The sequence below is a fragment of the Nyctereutes procyonoides genome, unplaced genomic scaffold (assembly GCF_905146905.1).
Source record: "Nyctereutes procyonoides isolate TBG_1078 unplaced genomic scaffold, NYPRO_anot_genome, whole genome shotgun sequence".
In the NCBI taxonomy this organism is placed as follows: domain Eukaryota; kingdom Metazoa; phylum Chordata; class Mammalia; order Carnivora; family Canidae; genus Nyctereutes; species Nyctereutes procyonoides.
In genome coordinates this window covers 50,003,789-50,029,513 of record NW_026575146.1, presented here as the reverse complement: position 1 = coordinate 50,029,513, position 25,725 = coordinate 50,003,789, and the positions used below count along the sequence as shown (strand labels likewise).

At 38.6% G+C, this 25,725-nt stretch overlaps 1 protein-coding gene across 1 annotated transcript in view; it reads left to right on the top strand.

Moving 5' to 3' along the window:
* Positions 1-25,725, top strand: part of RORB (RAR related orphan receptor B) — a 185,940-nt gene that overhangs the window by 126,007 nt on the left and 34,208 nt on the right. The window contains exons 2-4 of the mRNA XM_055311081.1: positions 6,760-6,845; positions 12,183-12,324; positions 19,775-20,176. Of these exons, the coding sequence (XP_055167056.1) occupies positions 6,760-6,845; positions 12,183-12,324; positions 19,775-20,176 (630 nt within the window). The remainder of the gene's footprint in view (positions 1-6,759; positions 6,846-12,182; positions 12,325-19,774; positions 20,177-25,725) is intronic.

Genomic DNA, 25,725 nt, shown 5'->3' with positions numbered 1-25,725 from the left:
ACATTTGGGGCAGCTTTCCAAATGTATCATCTTCAGAATTACCATGGAGAGCTGAAATGAGATCATCTCTGTTTCAAATACTGTTTGACCTCCTTATCTCCACCAAAAGAAGTAAACTTTGTGCAATTAAAAATTTAAAATAGAAAAACTACTTTCTAAAATCTTCTGGAGAGGTTTTTTTGCAGAGCATCCAGAAAGTGAGCTAGTGGCCAAACCTCAAGAGCAGGTCCACAAAAGAGGGAGGACATACTACCACACAGTGTTACAATATGAAGATGTTGTCACCACAGCTGACAATCGTTAAAATCTATAAAGGAAACCCAGTACACTGGGTGTTAATTACAGTAATGCAAGATGTTTCTGGAAATACACTGGCTTCTTTTTCTTATCCCTTGTCAATTAATGACCAGGTTTTTTTGTAACCAACCCTTCAAGTGTCCTACTGCCTTTTGAACAAAAGAGAAATACTTAACAGACAACAGCAGAAACTGCTGTTCCTGAATCTTAAAAAGTTTTTCATTTCCCTTAATGCCAAAGAAATTAAAAATTCCATTAGTTCTCAGAGTAGCAACAACTCTAATTACCTGGACATCATAGAGGAGTTCTTCTCAACCTTGAATGCTGTCCTAGGGAACTTGTTAAAAAGCAAATTCTGATTCAATTGGTCTTGGCTAAGTCTAGATCACCTGCATTTCTAACATGCCCCTAGGTCATGCCAATGCCCCTGGTCTGTGGACCACACCGTAGGTGGTCACAGGACACATTACTGCTTTCATCCTGAATGATGTCAGCTCCTACACACATATTATCTTGTTAAAATAAAAACTTTTATAAGACAAGATGTAGTTAATGGAAATTAATTCATAAATTGTTGAGTTTAAAACCACTACAACTTCCAAGGGGGATATTTAACTTATTATCAGTAATTGCTATTAATGATAACACTAATTGCTGCCACTGTCCTTTGTTGGTCTCATTCTCTGTTATTTCAGGCTTTTGAGGAGTGAAAGTAGGCAAGCAACTCTTCAGGGCTGACTGTTCATATGTATGATAATCCTATAAATCATGACTTTGAAAAATTCATATTTTGCCATTCTCATATGATAGTAATTTTTTCTTGCCCTGGCTTCCAATGACATGTCATTAACAGATAGAATAATATAAAAATAAATGTTATCTGTAGGTCACTCAATAGCTATCTATCTAAACTGAATGGAACCAAAGGCTCACACAGACTACCACTCAGAATATTACAGAGGAGAATTTAAGAAGATAGGGATATCCCAAATATTGATAGAGGAATTAGAGGAATTCTAGTAGAAAGAGAGTGCACTGAATCACGTGCACTGTATTTGGCATTTAAGCAGAAAGCTGGGATTAGGATGCTGTGTGCCCTGATGAAACATACATGAACACTTACCTGATCCCAATGTCAGGAATCTTTTAGAGTCACCACGTAGCATGATATAAAGCTCAAGGACTTTTGTTTTTTTCCTGAGGGTCTCATTTTTCCATACTTCATTCTTGGGGCTCTATTCTGATAAATCAAAGTTACAGTGGAACCAGATCTTAGAAATACTTGCTCCTATAGGTTTGCTCTTATGTGACATCAGAAGATTGTATGCCAAATAGGGGTATACACTCATCAGTCTGCCAGTGAGAGAGGGAAAAACTACAAATGGATTTTAATTTCCACTTGCCACAAATGATAGGTAAGCTACAAATTGGGCTACTGAGACCATATGTAAAGGAAATTTTAACCAAAATAGTCATCCTTATTGGAAGTTTTGTATGTGCAAACTGTCCTTCACTCAGACATTAGAAGTTTTTCTTGCACTGCCCACTTTTAGCATAGCTGTAAAATTCTGGGAAACAGACACTCGGGCGCAAACCCAGTATCCAGGAATGGAAGTTATTGTAGATGGGGCAGATACTCCTTATTTCCCTTCAGGAAAAGAAAAAGGGGAGTGCCTGGGTGGCTCAGTCAATTGGACATCAAGTCTTGATTTTGGCTCAGATTATGATCTCAGAGTCCTGCAGTCAAGCCCTGCATCTGGCTCCACCCTCAGTGGGAAGTCTGCTTGAGATTCTCTCTCTGCCCCTTCCCCTGCTCATGCTTGTTCTCTCTCTCTCTCTCTCTCTCTCTCTCTCTCTCTCTCTCTCATAAATAAAAAAAGAAAGAAAGAAAGACAGAAAACAAAAGATGAACACCAATAAAAAATAAATTTATTATTTAAAAAAAAGATGCTAAAAGTATAGCCCAAACCACAGGTCAGGAAAATAGGGAATTCCTGGTCATCCCTTAGAATTTTCAGATCATAGGCTTGTCACTGGGTTTTATTTATTTTGCAGGCAATTTACCTGCTACCAAGAATTCCTAGTTCATAACTTGATTCATTTAATCCTCAATGGGAACTTTATTGTATCAGAATCACTTGGGGACCTATTCCAAAATATATATCCACCTTAGTTACAAGATTCTGATTACTTCTTCTTACCCCAAATATGGGAAATCAGTATGGCTTAAAGCCTTTTTTTACAAAAGGGAATATATTGGCTCTCGGTTGTACTGAAAGAAAATTAGGACTATTGCTTTTTTAAGAGTTATACAAATTCTCTTTTGGTCTTGATAGAAAATTTTTTAAAAAAAGTAAAATATTACCTAGACCCTTTCCACAATTATACTTAAAATGCCCAGACTATAAAAATGGCAGGGCTGAGGTATAGGAGATGGAATGGGGAACTGAGAGCCACAAGAACACAAGCAGTAAAAATGTTTCCTTCAACTAGAAAGTACCTTAACAGTCCACTCTTACTACCATTCCTGATGGGGTCTTTTAAGAATTAAGGTATTTCGATGCATCAAAGTGATGCATTTTCTAGTGAATGCATTAGCCTGGATTAGTTAATCTAACTTAACACCTGCCTTCACCAGCAGGGGGTTCTGAGGGAGCAGAACAAAAAGACATGTACATTTTGATCATCAGGAAGAACTGAACACACAGTGGTTTTTTGCAGTGTTGTAGGAAGGGGCGCTAAGCAAGGAAGAGCCTTCAGGAGGTCCTGCGGGGAGAGGAGAGAACTGTCATCTTCAAAGAAGAGACAAACTGTGACTAGTTTATAATTGTTGAATAGGACCTGCCTGCCAGATCATGGGGTATTAAATTAATTGTACTTCATGAAGTGATTTTATATAAGGTAAAACATCAAATTATGTTAAATCTTTCATGATATTCTTTGACATACAAAGATCACTTCCAAAATACTATATATGATTACTTTTATACACACACAAAAATGAATGGGTAAATAAAATTTTCACTCTAGTCTCCACATGGGATTATCGATAGAAAAAATGTAAGTGAGCAGAAGATATAAGAAATGGAAAAACTGAGAAATGAGCACATCTCAAGCCATCTCTCAGGGCATTCTGGCTCCTTTATGCTCATCTTTCAGAGAACACTGTTGTTGAATTAATCCATGAGTCACAGGAGACTAGGAAAGTTGAGCTCCTCCCTCAGTTTCCTTATGGTGCTTTCACTCTCACAGCTGGTGTGATCCAAGCCACCAAATCCTCCCTAGATGTTCAGCTTGAAACCATGATAAATAGCATGTCGCAGATCTGCGTCCACTGCAAGATAACTGCCTGGGAGACGATGGCTGGACTAATGGCAAGACAACTAGAAGTATTTATTATATTGGAGCAAAAATGCCATGTATTGTCCTAATCAGTGTCTGAAATACTCTGCCTTGAAGACGTGCTTTATAAAATACCTAGTATGAGCTATGATGTTGTAGCTTAGCAACTATTTATTTTAAACGAGAGCAAAGGAACAGAATTAGTCCTTTAAATTATTTAAGTTTATCTTCACCTCTAATGAACCTCAAATGACCTGTCCCACCATAATAGGTAAGAACAGTCATAGGTTTTTCAAGTCGATAATCCCTTCCCACACATAGCAACACACATATACCCTTTTAAGTGACTTCTTTCTCTTTAAAAATACTGTTAAAATGTTTATAGTTCTTCAGGATTACATGTTGAGCTAGGATAATAAATATGTATAAATATGCAGATGCTCTATCGAATCATTCCTTATCCCATTTGTATTTTCCGAGTTGTATAAGATAACCTTTGTGGCTTTCAAAAACATCTTCTCACACCCTAGGGGGCAAATTACCTCTATTTTCATTTCCTTTAGAGTTAGATCATTTTATAATTAAGAAGTTATTGAAGCAGATTCTCCCCACGTGTAAGTTACTCCCTGGGGAGTAATTTATGCAAAGAGTGCCTCTGACTTAAAATCATATAAGCCTAACAACTAACTGTACAGTAGATACCTGCTATTTTTAGTCAATTTTTTAATCATTATAAAGAATCCACTGTTTGAAAGGTTATCACTAAAAAAAAATACAAATAATGTATAGTGTCATTCATTTGAGTTTTTAAATAAGATTTTTAATAAAGGAATAATAACATGATGTATCATAATTCTTGTCCAATAGCATTAGAAATACCAGCTAACAATAATTCTAATGCTGATAAAGACTGACATTTTGTAGCTCTTTACTGTTTGCCAGGCACTTCTTCATGAAATATCTCATTTAATCCTCACAAATCATTGTCGTTTGTCAGCTAAACTCTATAAACCAGATAACAATATAGGAATTTTATCTTAGCCATGGACCCAACCATTAACAGATTAGGAACAGGAATCCAGGAAAACAAGAAAATTACGTCAAATATCACATTTTTCCCCATATCACTAAACCTTGAAAACAAATACCAGTTCATGAGTTCTGAAAGTTGAAGAAACAGAAGCAATATAAATACTTATGCTAATAACTATTTTAGTTATTGTCTCATCTCATGTTTTTATCATTATCTCTTTAGCTGGTGCTGTTGGGATAATATAGGAATTCAAAATTGCATTTGTATCGTATCTCTGTGATAGGAAGAGAAAGGGTTACTAAACAAAGTATTGGGAAAACTGGCTAATTTCTGGTTGCCATCTCCCAAATCAACTCAAGGGTATCATTAATGTCTTGGATCCTCAGTTTTCTCATATGAAAAATAGGCCCATAACACTGATTTTTTTGCTTATAAAGATGACTTGAACTTACTGTAAAATATTTAATTTCAAAAAATTGAATATGCTCTCCTAAAGCTAAGGATTATCTTTTTCAAAAATGTAAAACAATAAGAAAAAAACAGGTTATGTCTTGCATTTATCTGTTTTGTATATTCCAGGGTGGGAAACTGTAGAAAAGCATCCAAATGGCAGATTGATGTACAAAGCATTTTGAGGCATATTTTGCATAATTATTTTAAATTTGGAACAGGAATAGCAGCTCTTCCTGGTGTGTACAATTTTAACAACACTTAGAATACTACCAGGGACATAGGAATTACTACATTCTAAATAAAGTTTATCTCACGAATTCATCCATAATCTCGATACTGATGACTTAAACTCATCTTTCCAAAAGGTTCAACATACAGGTGCTTCCCTGTGCACACATACGAGTTGCCTTACCAACAATCCCATTTGTGTCAAACCTGTTATTGAACCTCAACCTCCAGGGTGAAGCTGGAAGTCACCTTTGATTCTCCATCAGTTTCTACTTCTGGATTTTTTCTTTCATTTATTATTCTGATTGAACTGTCTTTCTATTTCCTTCTTCCTCTCTATTTATCCTGTTATTGATGTAATCCGCAATTTCATCTCCTAGCACCAGATTTGGAATAGTCTTTTAGTTGGTCTTCTGCTTATTTCTGGTTAGCTTGCTGAACCCACCTTTCTAAGGGACCCAAACCATGCTTCTATCATGTCTTCACCCTGTTCCCTTCCTTGAATCATTATGGCCAGAAAATTCCTCTATGTAACTCCCAGGAGCTCCATTATCATATCACTCCCTTTATCCAACCATATGGCCCACGTTTCCTATAGAGCTGAGCTGTCTGTCCCAATGATCACGAGTCACTGTCATTCCAGACCTCTTCCACTCCATTCTGCTGGGCCCTTTGCCTTTCACGTCAGCATAATCTCATTGTAAGCAATCTTCAACATCAGCCCAAATGTCCTCATCTCCACGAAATTATTTTGTTGGTATTGACATCATAGTAGCCACATGTTGTATCATTTTCCCCTGATTTCTCCATGTATTAATTTTGTTTTACTAGTGAAATTATTTCTGTCAATATAGCCTATCTTGTGTCAACAACTTTTATTATTTTCGTGGACATACAGAGTATACTCAATAAGTATTGTCACCATTGACATTTTCACAAGCAAACATCCAGCCACATAATGCATAAAGCCACCGCCACCCCTTCCAGTTTTGCTTTATCTACTTACTTAAAATGCTGTTGAAAAAAAGGCAGTGTGATAGCTCTCAGTGACTTCATGTTTGAAATGCAAAATAAGAAAACCAAAGCCACAGGTTCAAGGGATTTTTGAGTCAATTTAATTACCAGATTAAGTTTAAAAAGGAGAAAGCAGTGAACTAAGAATTTAGAAAACTTCTGGTCCCTGGTTATATATTTTTTAGTTTTGGAATAACAAAGCAAGCGGTGGTAGATGGATGCCCTTTTACTTAGAAGCAGCTTAGAGAAGCCATTCAAACAGTGGCGGGTGACCCTACGCCTCAGGGTCTTCGGACACTGAGGTCATGCGGGGGGGGGGGGGGGGGGGAAGGTGGGGAGGGAGATAGGAGAGCAAAAGGAAGAAGCTCAGAATGTCTCTTTTCCCCTTTCAGCACAAATTGAAGTGATACCATGCAAAATTTGTGGCGATAAATCCTCCGGGATCCACTACGGAGTCATCACGTGTGAAGGCTGCAAGGTAGGGGACTTTAACACAGCACTGCCGACAGCATCGTGTTTGCCTCAGGCACTCGTGTACATCACCCTGCACGTGGTGACAGCTTTTTCAAGAAGGAGCCCACTGAAGGATGCTTGTGCCTGCTGCTGACATTCGGGAATTTCTACTTGGTGTGTGGGTGGGTTGGTGTTCTGTCCTTGGGCCTTTCAGCTTTTTGTGATTGCCCACCTGGCCAGCAGCTACTTACCAATGGATTGTTACTTAAATCTTGAATTATTCACATTTACAGAGAGAGAAATACTGCTTCTTGCTGTTTTAACAGTACTATCTTCAGTCAACTCAGGGGCATTTATTACAAGGGGAAACAAAGTTTAAAGTTCTAAGCAGATGGGCTACATTTATTTATCTGCTTGAGAAAGAAGTCACAGGCAACAGTTGCAATATGCATATGGTCACCCTTTATTCTTATATTGCAGAAAAATAAAAGTAGAAGCATGGAATGTCAAAAGTATACCAAATAATATCTAAATTAATCAAGAATCATCTGCCCCAACCTGCTCATTTTTCAATGAGATAAGGAAGTATAAACAAGATCATGTCATTTGGCCAACATCACTGATCTAGTTAGTGAAAAAGAATGGCCGAAAACACAGGATTTTTCATTCTCCACTCCGTGTGTCTCTCCAAGGACAGATCCAACCGACCCTTCCAAAGACAACCTAATTCCAATGAACAAGTCGTTCTTAAAATATAAAGTTGAAAACAGCAGTTAACATACAGTTAACCTGAAATAAGGAAACTTGAAACTTCACAGTATGTTTTTAAAATCCTTCCTTAGAAGGGAAAAAAACAAGAGTGAGAAACTAAATACTATGAGGGAAATAAAAAACAATTCCACACCTAATTTCAAAGGGCAGTATGTCACCAGCAAAGACCCTTTATTCTTATATTGCAGAAAAATAAAAGTAGAAGCATGGAATGTCAAAAGTATACCAAATAATATCTAAATTAATCAAGAATCATCTGCCCCAACCTGCTCATTTTTCAATGAGATAAGGAAGTATAAACAAGATCATGTCATTTGGCCAACATCACTGATCTAGTTAGTGAAAAAGAATGGCCGAAAACACAGGATTTTTCATTCTCCACTCCGTGTGTCTCTCCAAGGACAGATCCAACCGACCCTTCCAAAGACAACCTAATTCCAATGAACAAGTCGTTCTTAAAATATAAAGTTGAAAACAGCAGTTAACATACAGTTAACCTGAAATAAGGAAACTTGAAACTTCACAGTATGTTTTTAAAATCCTTCCTTAGAAGGGAAAAAAACAAGAGTGAGAAACTAAATACTATGAGGGAAATAAAAAACAATTCCACACCTAATTTCAAAGGGCAGTATGTCACCAGAACAAACAAAATGCAGCTATGCTCTGCGAGTGAAAAGTGTTATGTTGGCAAAGTTGCATTTTTGATCAAAGATGGAAGCAGAACAACAACAAAAAAAAAAAAAGATGGAAGCAGAACAAATCGTTCATTTAAGATCAGTAGACTAAGGGCACCTGGCTGGCTCAGTTGGTAGAGCGTGCAACTCTTGATCTTGAGGTTTTGAGTTTGAGCCCTATGTTGGGTGGACAAATTACTTAAAACTTTTTAAAAAATTGTTTTAAATCAGTAGACTTAAGGAGATGTAGCATGATCATAGATTCTAAGAAGCACCCTTAATCCTAATAGACTCAAATATACGTGAAATAAAACGTACCATAGCTGTCATGTGGTAATGCTGGCAAAAAAGTATGATTCCTGAAATTGAAACTTCAGCGAAAAAAAGAAAGAAAGAAATGAAAACAAAGTGGGAAAAGGATCCGGAAAGGGGAGAATAAAATGAATATAACTAACCCATCGACATCCTGACCTGCTTTAAAGGTGATTAGTGATAATCCATATTTGAATATCATGAGACATGCCTTGCGTTCTGTTCCTCTGCAGACCTACAGTTGAGGACTGTATGTTATCCACCTTAATGCAATTTTTTCAACTCATCAGAAGAAACAATAAAGCAAAATTACAAGTCAGTAATTTTTTACTCTCCTTAGAATAAGTTATTACTATCTCTGGGAGGTAGACAAATAGTTTTCTTTGTAAACGCTAATAATTTTGGAATCCAGGGCCACCAAGAAAAACATTTCCACCACTGAGTTGGTTTATTTTGCAATTTTAAGGCCTCTGGTCTAGTTTACAAAGTATCTACCAAATATATTTTTTTAGATCAGTGTCAAAGTGTAGATATTTTGTGTCTCATTGTATAAGCTCTATTTGGAAAATGACTGATTTCAAAATAGGAGCCTGCGTTAATATTAAAAAGCAAAACATTTTATTTTATTTTTTAAAGATTTTATTTATTTACTCATGAGAGACACATAGAGAGAGGCAGAGACAAAGGCGGACGGATGAAGCAGGCTCCCTGCGTGGAGCCTGATGTGGGACTCGATCCCAGGACCCTGGGATCAAGACCTGAGCTGAAGGCAGACACTCAATTGCTGAACCACCCAGGCATCCCAAAAGCAAAACATTTTATTTATTTTTATTTTTTTAAAGATTTTATTTATTTATTCATGAGAGAGACAGAGAGAGAGAGAGAGATGCATAGACACAGGGAGCCCGACGTGGGACTCGATCCCGGGTCTCCAGGATCACACTCCAGGCTGCAGGCAGCGCTAAACCGCTGCGCCACCCGGGCTGCCCAAGCAAAACATTTTAAACAGTAATTTCTACAAGGTTTAACCACAGAACAAATATATTCCACAAGGTCAGTAGCCAGAAACAAGTGTGTAGGTCCACGGCATCTTTTCTACTTAAAGAAAGAAGATACAATCCTAGAAATTACACTGCTATTCAGAGGCATACTCTGAAGTTGTAGCCGAAATGACATTGTACATGACACTACTGTTTTTTATTTCATGGGAAAACCCACATGTGTAAATATGCTGCATTTTTCTCCAAATAGAAAACTCAAGAAACTCTGTTCAGAATAAGATGTCAGTATCAGCGTGTTGAGTATCAACCTCTGAATTTTCATAAAACCATTCTTGAGTCAACATAAACAACCCGTTTCAAATAACATCAATTCAGCTTGCGCACTTATTCAAATTCCTCCTCGTTCAATAAAATTTGAAACAGAATCTCTTTTTCATGCCAAAGACCTCATTTGCAATAATGAGCAACAGATAAGCAAGAAATGCCTCGTAATTAATGTCAATTTGGCCTTAAATTAGGCCTGTAGCTGTGACTTCAAAAGTCTTCTCTGTCAGCTCTTTTGCTAAGTGGCACTGGAGTATCCAAAGATTAAAAAAAAAAAAAAGAAAGAAAGAAAGAAAAGAAACTCACCAATTCTTTCTTAAAATGTAAATTCCAAGTCATCTTTTATCAAGACTGATGGGCCAAAGTTATGGCTTCTGACAGCTTTGATGGTACAGATTTTCCTTGATGTACATGGGGTTATGTCCCCACAGACTCACTGTGAGTTGAAAATATCTTAAGTCAAAAATGCATTTAATATACTTAACCTACCAAACATCGTGGCTTAGCCCAGCCTGCCTTAAATGTGCTCAGAACACTTAAATTTCCTTGTAGTTGGGCAAAAATCATCTAACACAAAACCCATTTTATAGTAAAGTGTTGAATATATTATGTAATTTGTTGAATACTGCACTGAAAGTGAAAACCATTATGGCTGTGAGTGTATGGGTTGATGACCCTCATGCTCATGGGGCTGACGGGGAGCTGGGGCCGCTGCCCTGCCCAGCATCACAAGAGAGCACCATACTGCCTCTCACTAGCCTGGGAAGAGATCCAAATTCAAAATTCAAAGTATGGTTTCTACTGAATGCATATTGCTTTCGTACCATCTGTAAAGTCAAAAAATCATAAATTGAATCATTATATGTCGGGGACCATTTACATGGGGAGTACATCATTTCAATCCCTGGGGGCTTAGATGTGAACTCTCTTTTAAAGGGCCCCATGAATTCATACGAACTGGACAAATGGATATCTCATTCTGCCACCACCGGTCCATGATATAAGTAATACATGTGGACCTGTGGGCACCAGACTAGTCCTTGTTTTGAATGGCTTGGGGCTTACAACACAAAACCAATAGTCATTTGTTCCTCTCTAAAAAGATACCAGGTCACTCATCCATTTCTAAAGTTCTTCACAAGAGTGGCCAACTTCTTTTCATGTGCCAGACCATATCATATGAGAGCCCAAAACTAAAGAAAAATCGATAATCTTGATCCTCTTTAAACTTTTCAGGGTGTTTTACATCAATGTTGATTCTTAATATATTGTGTTAAAATAATACTTATCCCAGTTAAGAGGGTGTTTGGGCTGTACTTAAATTTTGTGGCCAAGGTGGGTGCCTCACTAGCTGCTACCCTATCATCCCAGTCCTGCTCTATCCTCCTGTTATAATTGAGGAAACCCCAATTTTCCTATGTCGAGTTTTTTATAACTAAGGCAGTTTTATATAACTAATCATATGAAAAAAACTCCAAAGCATTTTTTTAAATGATTAACTCAGCTATGGATTTATTTAGGAGGGTAGTATATGGTCCATGGTAATTAAGTTTATACCAGGAAGACCCTAACCTACTTGCATGAAAACCCCCTACATCTCCGTAGCCTGAGGCCAAGCAAAGAGCATCTGTTCAGCTTTTATTTATTGCTTATTTTTATTGAAGAGTTTATATGCCATGTTTCCTTTATTTAAAGATGAGGTTAATTGTAAGGCATATCACTGGTTTAAAAAGCAACCAGTGCTTCCAGATGCATGCTGGCCAAATTTAAAATTTTTTAAATGGGTAAAAATGCATTTTAGAAACCAGGAAGATAGGGGTACAGACTGCGCCCACTCTCCTCGGTATGGCTATGATGACCAGTACCCCGAGTTTCTCACCCCTAAAACTCTTGATGTAAGATTGTGTTATTGTCCCCATCGAGTCATATTGGGCTTAGCAGTGACACTGTCCTTTGCCACTCCTCTCTCACTGCTCTGTGAGGGCAGGAACTCTGTTATGTGTTTCTTTGCATAGAATAACACAGCTCACAAATGTCTTTGGTAAACACTGATTAAATGAATGAATGAATGAAAGATACCTTCACCTCACTGTAGATAGTACATATTTTCCCCAGTAGAAACATCTGTAAGCTATCCAAGGAGAAGTACAAAAAAAAAAAAAATCTTTTTAATTAAACTCAATTATATTCACTGTGGAAAATGTAGCAAAGGTATATGTTAATTGTCTCCATTTTCCTTCCTGGAAACCTATCTCCCTCACATTCTCTTTTTGCTTCTAGGGATTCTTTAGGAGGAGCCAGCAAAACAATGCCTCTTACTCCTGCCCAAGGCAGAGAAACTGTTTAATTGATAGAACCAACAGAAACCGTTGCCAACACTGCCGACTGCAGAAGTGTCTTGCCCTAGGAATGTCAAGAGATGGTAAGGAACTGCCTTCCTATTTCTTACTCAAAGGCTTTCACATTGGATGTTTTGCTGGAGTCTATTTAGCTACTGGAAGGATTCTAGACAAAGGGAACTGGAGATAAAAAGAAAAGAAAACCATGTGCTGGTAGTACATGAAGAGGAAAAGCAAGATCATATTAACACACACACACACATACATACATTGTATTGTCTATGAAATAGGAAGCAAGGAAAGACTTTACTGTAGCTCATTGAGCAATCTGTGCTGACAAGGTTAAGTGAAAGTCACACAGGCCTAGGCTGAAATGCAACCACTTATCTAGGTTTGCCTGTGCATGAGCTGTTCCCTTGGGTGTGAGATTTTTAGAGCCGAAACCAGGGACAGTTTCAGGCAAACCAGGACCATTTGGTCATGGGTCCATCTGACTGGTACACAAGTTGCTTGGTATGTGGAGATGTTAAGGAATAGGATGCACTTCTGTAGGAAGCCCAGAAGTTCTACTAGCAGACATGGACTTTTCTGAAGCATTACAAAAATTACAAAGGCAATCAGAAGTCCAAGTTTTAAAAGGGCGGTGTGGGTGGTGTCCTTCTCGTAATACGGCCCCAAGGGGTGAGGTGCATTCCCAACTGAATTTCTTAGATTAATGAAAGAGGACAAATAAACTCACACAAAGAATTTCATCTAGTATTGCTTCTATTTTTAAGCACTTATCTAAACTAATTATTTCCCCCGCTGACATTGACTACAGCACTCCTGTGTCAGGTTGTGAGCAACCCTGAGTCCTGGAGGCATTTCTGTCTTGTTCTCACTGTATCCTCAGGGTCTGGTTAAAAGCAGGTACCTAAATGTTTGTTGAATGGACCATGGAATTCTCTTTTACCTAGATTCTGAGATACAGACAGTTCCCCTGGTACTTATTCTTTTTATGTGGATCATTGTGGATTCTCTACCTCTGGTCACACTCCTTCTAATGAAGTTCAAGGTAGTATGGATGAAAGGAAGAAAGGAAGGAAGAAAGAAAGGGAAGGAAGGAAGGCAGGCAGCCAGGCTTCTAGATTTTAAAGAAATATGGATAATTGGCATGATGTAAAGGGATTTTTTGAGTTATTAAATTACTATGAGCCTTTTACTCATTTGGATGAAATCAGTTCTGCAAAAGTCTTGATATCTAAACATATAAACTACTTACTCCTTAGCTTGCATTCTCCAAATACTTATATTATAAACTTGTGTTTACCTTTTTTCTACTTCCCAACCTATCTAAACTTGCCTTGCATAAAAGTATCACTAGGAGACACATTTGACCAAAAAAAAAAAAAGAAAAGAAAAGAAAGAATCTGATCTTGTCCCTTTCAGTTTATAGGTAGCTTTTAAATTTGCAGAGATATGTTTCCAAAACTTTTCTATTAACTGACTTTTTGTTTGTTTCTCTAAACTTTCTGTGTAAAATTATTCCTAGGGTAAATTTATGGCACTGTGTACTTCCACATAACTAAAGTGAAGAAGGTGGAGGGTGGGGATTTAGTGGTTAAGGATTTATTTAGTGAAATTGTTAGGGAACTTAAGTTGATGATTATATACTTCATTTCCAATATTAATTGACAGTATATAAATGGCAGTATATATTAATAATTGCACAAAAAGGATAAGCCATTGGTTATTTGTCTTTGTTACTTCTTCCTTTATACAATAAAAGAAAGTGTCTCTTTTGAAGGGTAGATCTTGGGAGTCTGTGCTGGTAAAAAGAATCATGGGCAAGAGACAGGCATATATATAGTCCAGTGTCCTCAAAATCTAGAAAATTGCTTGAATCCCATGGCATAAAAGAAATGTGTTGGGGAGTGGGAGGATTATTTAATAGAGCCACAATCTACTCTCAAGGAGGAAGAAATTTACCACAGCACTTAAATTTGCAAGTAAAAGCAATGCAGTGTCTAAGGATACTAGGGATTAAGGGTAATGATCCATCTTAATTTTAGGTCCAGAGACAATCCTGAGGCTGCCAGAGACATCTTCGAAAATACCTCCTAAATATGTCGTGTGTCAAACTAATGAGGAGAAATGCTCAGGGGTGGGGGTGGTGCTTGGGAATTAGGATAAGAGGCTCCAGCAGAAGAAAAAAATGATTCTTCTTAAGAGAAAATAATTCTTTTTTACTCTGTTATATAGAGGAAGTTTCATCTGAACCTTGATTATATAGGGCACTTTATAGCAAATAAATTATATTAATACCAGGGTAGCTGAATAGGTTTAATCTCTTGTTGATACGTAGTGGCTCATTTGTGGTGTCAATGATTTTAAAAGCCCTGGAGTTATGGTTGATTACCTATGTCTAGTAAGGACTCAAGAATGAGAGGTGGTACTTCCTCTGCCACTAATTGATTATACTTACCTTCTACTGATTAAGCAAGTATTTTCAAAGTGCTTTAGTGGAGTACCAGTAGCCAAAATAAGATGCCCTCACACTAACTTCTTTCCACATTCACCTTACCCATGTTCCTTCAGACATAAAGTGGCATCTTCATTTTGATATCAGCATTTGCCTTCTGTCGGTTATGCATGGCACCAAGGATGTTTATTTCACTTATAGATAGCTTGATATCACTGAATTTTCGTTATATCCTGAATTTCCACTTCTATAGTGGTTTATTAGCCACAGCACGTATATAAGTAGGCAAAAAACTCCACAATAACAAATTTTTACTAATTTCATTTAGATGGAGCATGAAAAATCAAATCCACTTGAGATGCATACACGTGTTTATGTGTGTACAAAGGTGAAGGCATGCATGTATAGATGTGTGAGAGTGTATAGCCTGTATATGCCCACCAAATCTTCTCCACCATTTTATTTATTTTTCTTTTTAATGGACTCTTCACAAGTGTTAGTTGGAGGAATCAGGATAAACTATTCCAGCTGGATTACTACAAACCAACCAACCATAAAAAAAAAAAATATTCGATATCAGTAGGAAGCTATTGGGCTCAAGGAGAAAGCATGATATTCACCTTGCAATAATTGAGTGTGTGTCATCCTAAATGACATGCATCTGTGAAGAAGCAGTAGCTGCCCTACAAGGGCAGGTTTCACAGATTAGCCTTCTACTTCTCTAGAACAGCATTGTCCAATATCCAGAATGGTATTCACATGTCACTATTTAAATTTAAATTTGTTAAAATTAAATTAGTTAAAATTAGTTAAAGTTAAATTTTAAACTAGTTAAAATTAGTTAAAATTAAAATTCACTTCTTCACTCCCAGTAGCTGTATTTCAAGTGCTCAATAGCCACATGTGGCTTGTGGTTATCATATTGGAAGGCACAAAGAACATTCGATCATCACAGGAAGTTCTGCTGGGAAAGGAGAGGGAGGAGAAAGAATATTTTTAAATTATGAATAGGGTTGGGTAGATGGAATCTGATCTTTTCTACTAAGCTTAGAGCACTATAAAAAAGGCACATCCTTGAAATTGAAAAAAGTTAAATTAAGACCGGTTTCCTTGGTAAGCAGCAAGATGTAAGCATAGAAAACTTTACAACCAAAAGATTGTAACAAAATAATTTTCAAAACGACTATGGAAAGTCACAGATGATAGTTTTATAAGTTGGTTCTCTTGAAGCCAAAAGCGTTTATCTAGTTGTCATGTGTTAGTAAGTAGAAATCTTCAAAGAACCAATGACTTTGTTTTATAGTTACTCCAAAACCTTCCATTCTGTTTAGAATCCCACAATCCAAATAAATATGAAAAGATTCCTGATGATTTTGCATAAAATTGTTCTTTGCTCGTGTGGGATCAAAGTGAGTGATAAGAGCAGATCATGAACAAATACCATCATCACTGAATATTTATAAAGCACTTGCGATGTATACAGAATCATATGAGTTTGAGAGCTAACAATTTAATAAGTGGCTGCCTCTATACTCAAGTGAAAATCATTAACAGAATATCAAGTCTGAGAGGGGCAAATACTTAAAATATGTGCCATTCTGATTAATGAGTAGTGGTAAGAAGAACCCTAATACTTGAAAATATAATAGTAATACAGCCTTTGTTAAAAACAGGCCTATGAATACAACAAATGTTTTTACCTATAGTGAAAAGGAATTATATACATATTTCAGTAAAGTTCTCAGATTTATTATTCCATGTACTGGAATGATTTTCCCCAAGTATGTCACTACTTTTGTTACCAGAAGGGACACACAACTGAAACACTGGCTCATCGGAAGCAAATGGCAAATATATTCTACAATACTATTATAGTAATAGTCAGCAAAGTTCTTGGTTTAGGAGGAAGCTGGATAATTCCAAAATACAGGAGACCTTTAAGTTGTCTCTGAAAACATTTCAGTTTGTTCAGTGACCTGTAAGTTAGGACCTTGGAAAAAGCATAACGACTCAAGATTGGATTTTCAGATGTTTACCAGGGCAGAGGTCTTGACAGCATACGTATTTGACATCGTTTGCTTTGGTTATGAGACCTGTGGTTAACAGCAGATTTCCAGACCTAAAATTATTACATGGAGGGTCTTAACTGGATTCATTCATTCATCTGCCACCAGCTTTAGGCCAGTCTGTGCCTCTGCTGAAGGTAGATGGCCTTGTCTGGAAAGACCAAGGTGACTCAGCTCTGCTTCACATACCTTATCCTCCGGAAAGCTAGTTTAGGCACGTTCTTCATGGTGAGATATTCAATCACACAAGCACTTTTGAAAAACTTCTGTTTGTGTCACTCATAGCAATGTCCCATTGGCCCAAAGTGGGTCACATGACCCTGAGGCAAGGGCAGTGGGGGGGGGGATGGTGGGTGGAGGGCAGGGGTTGGGGGGTGAGAATAGGGTGCCTGCCGAGAATGAAAGGGTGTTATTATTTACCCAGGGAATAGGTAAGAGGAATCAGGTCATCAATGCAATCAATCCACCGCACTGTATATTTCACCTAAGTATAGAGTGTATGGAAATCTAAAGCAAGCATTACATGGAAAGGGTTTTAAAAAGAAACATCACATTTATGTGTCTGTGATAGAGGACTTTCTCCTCAATATTTTTTTCTCTATAGATTTTAAACAAACACAAAACTATTCTACTAAAGTAACTCAGAAGGTAGATCTGCTCCAGCCAAAATAAAATTTCAATCTACAACAATAGAAATTCTGTATCCACCTGCATAGCTCTGTAATAAATTGCTGTTCTGAACGTACATGGATGCAAAGAACAGGTTAGCAAATAAAGAAGCGTGTCAATTAATTTCTTGGGGGGGGGAGCGTTCTTCCTGAATCGAAAGTTACAGTTTATTTTTTCTTACACAAAAGTTTTTTTCCCCAAAAGATTATAGATATATACATATCCACATATATAAAGCATATAAACTTATTTACTTATGAAATTGTTATTTTATATGTATAATTATAATACATATATAATTTTATATATGTAAAAAAATTTTATGTATGTATATATATAATTTGTAAAGATACAAAGGTAGAAAGAATACTTTCCCTAAAATTGTCTTTAGAATTTGGTCCACAGACAAACTGGAAATGTCAGTGCAATTAGTAAGCAAATAGGTGTGTGTATGAGAAACAGAATGTAATAAAGACCATGGTCTCTATCAACAAAGTGAAACACAATGATCTAAATGACTTGGGACTCTATAAAAAATGACAGTTGAGGTGGAAAGGGGAGTTTGCTGTGAATTAAACATATGAATTATCTTCGTTCAGAAAACTTACTGGATAATTGCTCCTTTGTTTTTCTGTTTAGGCAGCACCAGAACATAGTCTTTTTAGGAGGATTAAAAAGAAACAGGAAGTTTGGGCTGCTCTAAATTGAGCCCTCATATCCACAACCCATCAGGCAAGAAAGAGGAAAGCAGTGTGCCCCAACTCGCAGGAGCATATGGAGCACTTTCATTTACTTCCTGCTACCCAGAGCTTAGTCACACAGCTGCACCTGCCAGTGAGGGAGGCTGGGAAATGTGGTCTCCATTCTGAACAGCCCATGCTTAGATAAAATTTGGTAGCCTTGTAACCCACAGAAGGAGAAAATGAACATTAATGGAACCGGGCGAAGGGGAGGGCATTGTGAAAGGACATCTCTTCCACAGACCCCCTGTGCTGGAACGTTCTTAAGCACTTCACCGTTTAGTTTTTCTAAGAAATTGTTGTCACCAACACGAGTGAATGAATCCAAGAATTGGACCTGCTTCTACCCTCCACTTTCTTCTCTCTACATTCCCTGGGCTCCCAACACCAAAAGGTGATGGGGTGTGCCTGGGTGGCTCAGTCGGTTAAACATTCGATTCTTGGTTTCAGCTCAGGTCTTGATCTCAGGGTTACGAGGTCAAGCCCCGAGTCTGGGCACTTTGGGCCTGGCAATCATCAGGGAGTCTGTTTGTCTCTCTCCCTTTTGCTCTGCTCCCCCCCCCACACACACACACACTCTAAAATAAATTACTAAATAAAATCTTTTTTCAAAGGTGATGGGAACACTGTCACAAAAGAAAAGAAATGGAAACTCAGAGAGGAATCTCCAAGTGCGAACTTGTCATAGTCTGCACTGTTAACATGGTCTGAACGACGTAGTGTTTGATGATTCAGACGAGGTGGACCCTTGGCTTAAAATATTCACAGACTAAACTGAGAGTTGACAGTTTGTGGGGGAAAATGTCAATATCCATAATGGGTCAGGAGGTTCAGCTCTCCTAGTTAAGAAACAATGAATTCAGATCAAAGCATCTTCAGGGCACTCTGTGATCACTTACAGAGCATCTTCCTCCTTTTTCCTTATAATGGCTGAGGATTTTTCCAGAAGAGTTGGGCAATATAAAACCTGGGGGCGGTAGAAGGAGAAAGGAGGGGTAACTGTGGGCTGACTTGCTGAGCACTGGATATACGAAATTGCTATTTTCCAAAGATTCTTTGAATTTGGTCCCAAAAGCCAAATGAAGACAAATGCTTCCTTAAAATGCTGTTTATCACCCTGCTCCCACATCCCTGGTCTTACCCAACATGCCGTTTAGAAAATGTGAAATAATAGGGTCCCATCCAAGAATCCAGCAACCCTAATGCTTACTGGAGAAAGCTAAGAATGAATGCTGATGGACGTTTTAACAGCAGGTACTATTTGGTAATTTGGGGTTTGTGGATTATTCCCCCCCACACACACACACGTAAGAAAGAACCAGGAAATATGCCTTTTAATTCCATGGCCATAAGAAATACATAGCTAAATTTTGACATTTCTTTGTAGCTTCGATTTATTGCTCACAATGCACATAAACCAGTACAGACACGCCTTTCCCCAAACGCGGGGTGCCGGCGAACACCCCCTTGGGCTTGTGGTGCTAAGATCTGAGGGCACCTGCTATCCAGGGGTCAGCTCTCTGTGATCCATTGGACGTGCTGGAAGTGATAACCCCAGGTGTTCTCTTCTGCTTTTTCTCTCCACCCTCCACCCCAGCTGTGAAGTTCGGGAGGATGTCCAAGAAGCAGAGGGACAGCCTGTATGCTGAGGTGCAGAAGCACCAGCAGCGGCTGCAGGAGCAGCGGCAGCAGCAGAGCGGGGAGGCCGAGGCGCTGGCCAGGGTGTACGGCGGCGGCATCAGCAACGGCCTCGGCGGCCTCCACGGCGAGGCCGGAGGCACCTATGCCAACGGACACGTCATCGACCTGCCCAAGTCCGAGGGTTATTACAACGTGGATTCCGGCCAACCGTCCCCTGATCAGTCAGGACTTGACATGACTGGAATCAAACAGATAAAGCAAGAACCTATCTATGACCTCACATCCGTCCCCAACTTGTTTACCTATAGCTCTTTCAACAACGGGCAGCTAGCGCCCGGGATAACGATGGGTGAGATCGGTAAGTGGGACGTCGCCTCCCAGCTCCTTTCTGGCAATTCTGCTTTGAAGCTTCCTGGGCCCTGCTGGGGATGGTCGTGGTCGTGGGGCTAGGTTCCATGACTTGCATGCATAGCTTCTCCTGAAGAAAACGATATGATTTAAAAGTTTTGTTTTGTTTTTTTTTTTTTGGAGGGGGGTGATAAATGTCATTGTTCCCCCGGCCCTGTGCAAGTTCATGGCAAGCAAAGGAAGGAAGAAGAAATTGTCACTATAGATAGGAAGATGCTATCTATAAAGAAGGGATGCTCTCTGTTGAATCTGGGGTCATCACTGAAGGAAAAATGTTATTGGTAGAAACCAGAGAATTGCAGCAAGTATTCAGAGTGATAATATTTGAAATAAAATAGCTAAGGGATATAGAGCAGTATGTAATACCTGAATGAAATAAGGCTCAAACTCTTCCTCTAGGATAACTTGGGACAAACCAGAAGCAAACGGTACCTCAGTTTCCTTCCCTTTAAGGGCAGAGAGGTAGACCAGAAGACAGCTACGTCTCTTATGAATCTGAATTCAAGAATTCTACATAGGGGTAGCGTCTAAATTACTGGCAGTGAAGAGAGGGTAGCCTGGAATGTTACAGAACATATGAGCAACAAATACGTTACTGTGAACAGGGCTAGTCACAGGCATGATCACACCAGCAACCCGATCCCCTTTTGGCTGCAGTGAACTTTGATCCCTTTAAGAAGTGGTCCTCAAGAGTGCGCTATCCTAGGCATGCTCTCTTCTGACCCTGTTACAACTTTGTTTTAAGCTCAGAAGTCTATTAAATGTTTATCCAGTTGATCTCATTAACTAACTGCCATAAAAATATTGATGTAGGTTTAACACATTAGCCTCCTGGGTCATGAAGTCGCATGTTAACGATCCTAGAAAAGCTACACAAACAGTGGCTCTATCAGGCTTCACTGTAGTATTTGGTATGGGGTTGGGGGTGGAAGCAAGGGACTTTTGGAGGAAGCGCCTCCTCACATCCTGCCCTGAGGGGTGGCAGTACAGGGTCACTGAGAATCAGGCCACCCGAGTCTACACGCTGACTCTGGCTTATTATTTAGGCTGGAGCAAGTTTTTGGATCCCAGTTTGCTCATCTTTAAAAAGGGAGAGGTATTAGTTCCTAGATCCCACAGTTGTAGTAAGAATTATATGAGTTCATCCTTGCAAAACAGAGCAATGTTTGTCACTCAGCAAGTGTTCAATGGTTATTATTTGTATGCCAGTCACCTTCTCTGTCTAAACTGTGAGTAGGAGCCCAAAGCCTACGAGTGTTTTAAATAAAGTTGACGTGAACACATAATGAAGTACATGCCATATGTATCTTGGCTACTTCTACCATCTGGTTGAAGAAGAAGTGATGTTACACAGTTATAAAACCTGAAACGTTATTTCTCCTTTTTAGCAATGTAGCATGTGACAGTGAGTAAAGAAGTTGTTGACAGAGCACCTGCAATGACATTCACAGCTGAGAGACACAGAAAACTAAACATCAGCTAGCAGAACAAAACAAAAAAAAAAATCTATTTTTATTGCTACTCTTAGCCTTGTTTCTATAACTAGACACAGGCACTTCACATGCATTTAATTTTCACAAACACCTTATGAGTAAAAATATGATTTCCATTTTACAGATGTGGAAACAGAGGCGTAGAGGTGTCTCATGGCCTTCCCAGGGTCCTTTGGTTCCACCCAGGCCATCTGATCCCAGTCCTTTGTCTTAGCCATTGCCCTGCTACTTGCTCTGTGTTTAATATACACTAACTGCATTGTCAGCCAATAGGCACAGTCTTTTTTTTTTTTTTTTTGGCAGTCTTTTAAAGAGGAGACACTCCAGGTGCCTGGATGGCTCAGTCAGTTAAGCACTCTTGATTACGGCTTGGGTCATGATCTCCGGGTTGTGGGACTGAGCCCCATGTTGGGCTCCATGCTGGGCATGGATGGAGCCTGCTTAAGATTCGCTGTCTCCCTCTCCTTCTGCCCCTCCCCTTCTCTTTATGTAAAAAATATCTTTAATATTTTATTTATTTACTCAGGAGAGACACACAGAGAGAGGCAGAGACGTAGGCAAAGGGAGAAGCAGGCTCCCTGCAGGGAGCCTGATGCAAGACTCGCTCCTAGGACCCCAGGATCACAACCTGAGCTGAAGGCAGACACTCAGTCGCTGAGCCACCCAGGTGCCCCCCACCAAAATGTTTTTAAATAGATGCATAAACCAGAGTCACTCAATCTTTCCAAGGAGGCATATTAAAAAGAAAAAGAAATAGACACCATTTTTGGCTTTTATCCTCCTTCATATCTAAGTATCTGAGTCTGGTATTGATTTTGAACATATGTATTAAACAAAATGAGGCAAAAACTCATAATCGTTGGGCAATCTTCTGCCCCATATCCCAAAGGAAGGTCTTCTAAGAATTCATAAACCACAGTTTCTTTGTGATTTAGAATCTGTTGGAAGTATTAGCGAAAGAGAACTACAGCCAAAGCCATCAAATCTGGGTACCCACCTCCCAGTAACTTTTCCTCTCTGGCCCTCACTCTATTTATTTATGAACTGATGCATTTGGACTAGATGATTTCAAAACTCATCCAGATTTTCTACAGATATCAACACCCTGAAAAAACTAGTACATATTTTTCCTATTTCTCGATACCATTAGTCTTTTAGAGATCGGTAGCTATGCTGCAAAGTTTGGGGGTTTCTTCCATCTGACTTTCAGGAATACAACTGGCTTGTGCTGCCGGTGTTCTCAAATTTAACAGGCTCCCAGACCATAGTGACTTGGTTCACATTTCGTTAAAACAACAATGCCATCTAGTGGACACAAACTCCTGGTATGGGTGTCCAACATAGGTGCCAGTGACAAGCCACAGTAATGTGGTACACTATTCTTTCTTGGACCATCCAAAAAACTGTCATTCATTTCACTAAACACCACATCCACAGCAGAATCATTGGACAGAAGAACGTCAGTGATACGGATGGTGGTTACGAACTCTGATTCTAAAGCTGAATTGCCTGAGTTCAAAACCTAGTGTGCCCTTTCCCGTGAGCACTTTACCTAATCTCTTTGGGTCTCAGCTGTAAACCTAGAACAATAATAGTCCCAACAAAGGGTGTTGGTTGAAGGAGTTAATATTCATAAGTTCTTAGGATAGAACCTATCAAGCATAAACTTTATTACTATTATTATTATTAATGTAATTGGTATTGCAATGCTATTTATATCATTATGATTAATGACATTACTGGTTTTTACAAGTAATGTAATTACCTTTCATTGAGCACCTGCATTGTGCTAAGCAATGTCCTACATTTAATTCTCAGAACAATTGTATTATGCCTATTACGGAGGTATGTGTATGTCCATTTTACAGATGAAAAAAGAAAGGCTCAGAAGTCACAAAACTTGTAAAAAGCAAAATAAGCATGTGAGCTCAGGTCTGAGTAACATCAAAAGCCATTCTTTGAATTATGATGATGTATGTCTTCCCACCAAAGGGAGCCCCTCATAAGTTAATTGACATTCCCACTGAGCAAAACATGCTTAACGTTTGCTGCCTGCCTGCCGTCCTTTTAGGTGCTACACAGAGGAGCACACAGAGTGAGAAAACTGACATTTTGCTCTGACTTGATTAATGAGCATCTACACTAATCTGGTGGTGGCAAGCTGTCACAGAAAGAACTCTGTGCAGACAAAATAGAAAATCTGATTCCAGCTACATTCTCACTGGGTGAATTGAAGGTGATATGACACTAAAGAATTTTTGAACATCATTCTTGGCTATTAGAAGCCCTGATCTGCTTCCCCTGGTTTCTGAAGGAATAATGAACTGTGTACAACCAGGACATTATTCTGATACTGAATTTATCATAAAAGCAGCTGTTTCTTAAGCCAGTTTTTGGAATAGCTCATATGGAATACGGTCTTACAGCCTGGAATTCATTTAATAAAACCACATATTTAAGAACCATAAAGCAACTGTATAAGCAACAATATGCAGGTCCCAAAAACGTGAGTTAAAGGACTATTGTGAAAGTCAGGAATATTCCCCAGAAAATCCAAGCTTGTCTTTCTAAAACAATGTACCAAAGAAAAATAAATAAATGAAAAAAGTAAAATAAAAATAAAAAAATGTACCAAAGAAACTACAAACTTCTTAGGCTAAGGACATGATAATAATATTTAATGAATGGAAAGAAGTATAGAAAATGCATGTTAGCCATCTTGAGCCTCACACTAACGAGTTCAGGTGAGAGAAATCATCCCATTTTGTAGATGAAGAGATTAAGGGATTTTCCTAGAACACAGAGTTAGTTAGGTGACAGAGCTTAAATTCTAATGTACATCACTCTACTACCCTAGATCACCAGGCATTCTTTCAAAAACATATTTTTGAAATGTGCCAGGTTTTCAAGACCAGAACACCACGGCTCCTGCCCTCACCAGCTAAGAGCCAGACATGAACACAAACAATGCAATTCAGTGGGTCATATACTGTAAGTCCTGGGCGTGATGGTACCATGGACTCTCCAAGAGGTGAGGGAGACGGGGGCTATTGCTTACTCTCAGCCATATCTCTTAACAGGAATGGTTAATTCTCATGGTCTTGGAAATAGAAAACAAAATGTGGGTAAGCAAACAGAAAAATCTGAAACATTCCAAGAATTATATCCTTGGGCTTCTCAAAATCCCTAGGAGAAAAAGCCATGGAATAAGACAAGGACAAAAGTAAGCTGCAAATTAATATTTCGGCAGGAGTATTAACTGGTTTTAGCTGGAACTTTACTTCAAGCTGGCGTGAGGATGTGTTATATCTTCGGGGATAAAATTTTGCAGTGGTTGGTGGCAGGGAGAGGATGCTGGCTAACGGATGCCCCATGAGCAAGCAAAAAAGGACGGGGAGGCTCTTGTATGTGCTCCTCACTGTAGCTCTTATCAGTGGGGGGATTCTATAGGACCAATACTCTTAACAAAAGCTCATTTAATCTCAAAAAACGATTGACAGTGTGTCTGTGAGGTACTAGGCAACAAAACATTTCAAATAACCAAACAATATGCTTTTAAAAACGGTGGAGGGGGGGGAATCCATCAAATTAGCTGTGAGGCTAAGGGGATAAATTACCTTTTACACACATTGCCTGAATTTCCTGTTGCTTTTAGTAATTTTCTCTCAAGATAAAGACAAAGAAATACAAATTCCTTGGTCTCTCCTATATAATCTTAAATATAGGTTTAGTTTCCTATTTCTTGTGTGTCCTATTTATGGAGCCTGGAATTTTAAGCATAAAAATTAGACAATAAACCTCTTTTTGAAAAAAAAAGAAAGCTACCTATTCCAGAAGCTGTGTATTAATAGTTAGAGGAGATTACAAAGATATTGATCTGAGAGTGTCTAGTCCCTTTTACTACTACTTAATTCTACTAAGTCTATATAGAAACAAAGAAGATCTTACTAGTGCATTTTATTTGGGGGAATTCTATCAACATTGATGTTTCAACTGTTACTTATTA